Genomic DNA, 2,404 nt, shown 5'->3' with positions numbered 1-2,404 from the left:
ATGGGAGGGAGGAATGCTAATTTTTTTTTCCAGTTACAAATTGTTACAAATGAAAGGGTCTCAAACTGAATTTGAGCAGCAGGAACGGTTGTTTGCCATGTTGGAGCAGAAGAATGGTGAAATTAAACATCTCTTAAGTGAAATTAGAAATCTGGAGAAATTTATGAGTTTATATGAAAGTATGGAATCTAAGCCTTCAGACAACTCTGGTACTCTGAAAGATACTACCTATTACACGGATTTACTTCAGATAAAGCTTGACAACTCAAACAAAGAAAATGAAAGCACTAAAGGGGAATTGTCTATACAACGAATGAATGCATTATTTGAGAGCCAGCGGGCTCTGGATATTGAGCGAAAACTTTTTGCCAATGAAAGATGCCTCCAGTTTTCCCAAAGTGAAAATATGAAACTGAGAGCTAAAATAGATGAGTTAAAACTAAAGTATGAACCTGAAGAGAAAATTGAAGTGCCTGTACTCAAAACCAGGCGTGAGGTACTGCCTGTGGATACAACCACCCCTAACAACGTATGTTCTAACGGTGCTGTTGGGGAAGAAGTTTCTAGATCACCATCTCAGAAAGAGGAGGCACAGTCCTGTACTAGCAACTTAAAAGATAACAACTTACAGATAGAAAAGACAGTTGCTGTAAACATACTAGGAATTACTCTCTCTCCTCACAAAAACCTGACTGTGAATATTCAGCCAACGAAGGAAAAGAAATATGTGAAACTTGTAGAAGTTCCAGCCATGAGTGAAAGAAGTGGGAACTCCCTTGGAAACTCCCCTGACTCTCACAGGTTAGCTACTGAATCAAAGCTTCAAACAGAAGTTACAGAAGAAAAAGAAACTGCAAGAAAATTGGAAAAGAAAACTTGTAAGAAATCACACCCTGTTCTATACGTGTCCTCTAAATCAACTCCAGAAACTCAGTGCGCTCAGCAGTAAAGACTGATCTTTAAGAAGAGTAAAATAACACTTGCCCAAAAGGTTGCTTTGGAGGTTGTCTTCAAATTAAGATTGTCTTCATCTGAAGTATACCACCGTGTTGGTTATTTCTTTCTACTTACTGTGCCAGGACCTGGCATGTTCATACTGTTTTGACCAAATGTTCTAAATTTGGTTGTGATTCCAACCAGGAGATTTCTTTAAGTGATGGTCCTTTCTGGAGCTCCTGTGTGAATAAACTATTAAATGAAGGAAGGTGTTGTTATAAATCTATTTGTTGCATTGTATATGGATTTTTAAGTGATATTAACACATACTATCAGAGCCATATATTATATTGTAACTGGATTTTGTCAGTGTTTAAAGTACCTATGTTCATCTTTATATTTTTGACTCTAAACTTTCTAAATAAAAATTTTTTCCCTTTAAATGATTATAGACTGGTCTATGACTTAATTTCATATATACTGTAGGTGGGTGTATTACTCTGTATCAGTGATTTTCAACCTTTTTCATCTCATGACACACAGACTAATTATTAAAATTCTGTGGCACACCAAAAAATATATTTTTTGCTGATCTAACAAGAAGAGGGGAGTATATAATTTTGATTCATTCACATCAGATAGCTATTGTTGTGTTGACTGTGGCCATTTTTTTATTTGACAATCTAAGGGAAAAGAGGTCAGTGCCCCTAAGTAGTCAGGTATTGCATGAACCAGATTGGCACTGTGGAGCTGAAGAGTACAACAACAAATGAGAAGCTCACATTCAACAGCAGCACACCAGAGTATCTGCTATGGCACACCCATTGAAAATTGCTGGTCTATACTATATAGAAAGAGGCAGAGAGATTTATTTTAAGGAATTGGCTTACATGCATATGGAGGCTGGCAAGTCTAAAATCAGCAGTTCAAAAGGTGTCAGGGTGGAGACGCACAGAAAAGCCAATGTCACAGTTTAAGTTTGGAAACTGTCTGCTACAGAATTCTACAGGTCAGTCTTTGTTCTATCTAGGGTTTCAGCTAATCACAGGCATAGGCTCACCCATGTTATGAAGGGAAATCTGCTTTACTCAAAGTCCACAATTTTAAGTCTTAATCTCACCTAAAAGCACTCTCACAGAAACATCCAGAATAATGCTTAACCACATACAGCCCAACCAAGGTGACCTACCATTAACTATCACAGTAGGTTAGTTAGGTAAGTCTATTGAAATGTATTAGGTAAAAGGAAATTCCCTCTTCTAAATGAATCAAATAAACTTAATTTATTGCAAAAAGCATACCCTCAGGAAATTAGATATTGCACATTAAATAACATCTCTTGCCAAAAGAAGTAGCTGAAGGCACTAGAAAACTATTTTAAACTGAGAAAAATAAATGAATAGCTTATTCATTGCATATTATAGAATGTAGATCAATTTCTTCCAACATTGAGTTTTTACTGTGAGTT

The 2,404-nt window shown here is 36.3% G+C and overlaps 1 protein-coding gene across 1 annotated transcript; it reads left to right on the top strand.

Moving 5' to 3' along the window:
- Positions 1-23: 23 nt before the first annotated feature.
- SPDL1 (spindle apparatus coiled-coil protein 1) lies at positions 24-1,379 on the top strand. Its single transcript, XM_006760811.2, has one exon. It carries the CDS (start codon positions 50-52, stop codon positions 947-949), a length of 900 nt encoding a protein of 299 aa, XP_006760874.2. The 5' UTR covers positions 24-49; the 3' UTR covers positions 950-1,379.
- The last annotated feature ends 1,025 nt before the right edge of the window (positions 1,380-2,404 follow it).

The sequence above is a fragment of the Myotis davidii genome, unplaced genomic scaffold, assembly GCF_000327345.1.
Source record: "Myotis davidii unplaced genomic scaffold, ASM32734v1 scaffold2837, whole genome shotgun sequence".
In the NCBI taxonomy this organism is placed as follows: Eukaryota; Metazoa; Chordata; class Mammalia; order Chiroptera; family Vespertilionidae; genus Myotis; species Myotis davidii.
Note: the sequence above shows the minus strand (reverse complement) of the source record. Positions and strands in the feature narration are given on the sequence as shown.

Coding starts and splice junctions, on each gene's coding strand:
- SPDL1 (XM_006760811.2), top strand. CDS start 50: ATGAAAGGGTCTCAAACTGAATTTGAGCAGCAGGAACGGTTGTTTGCC.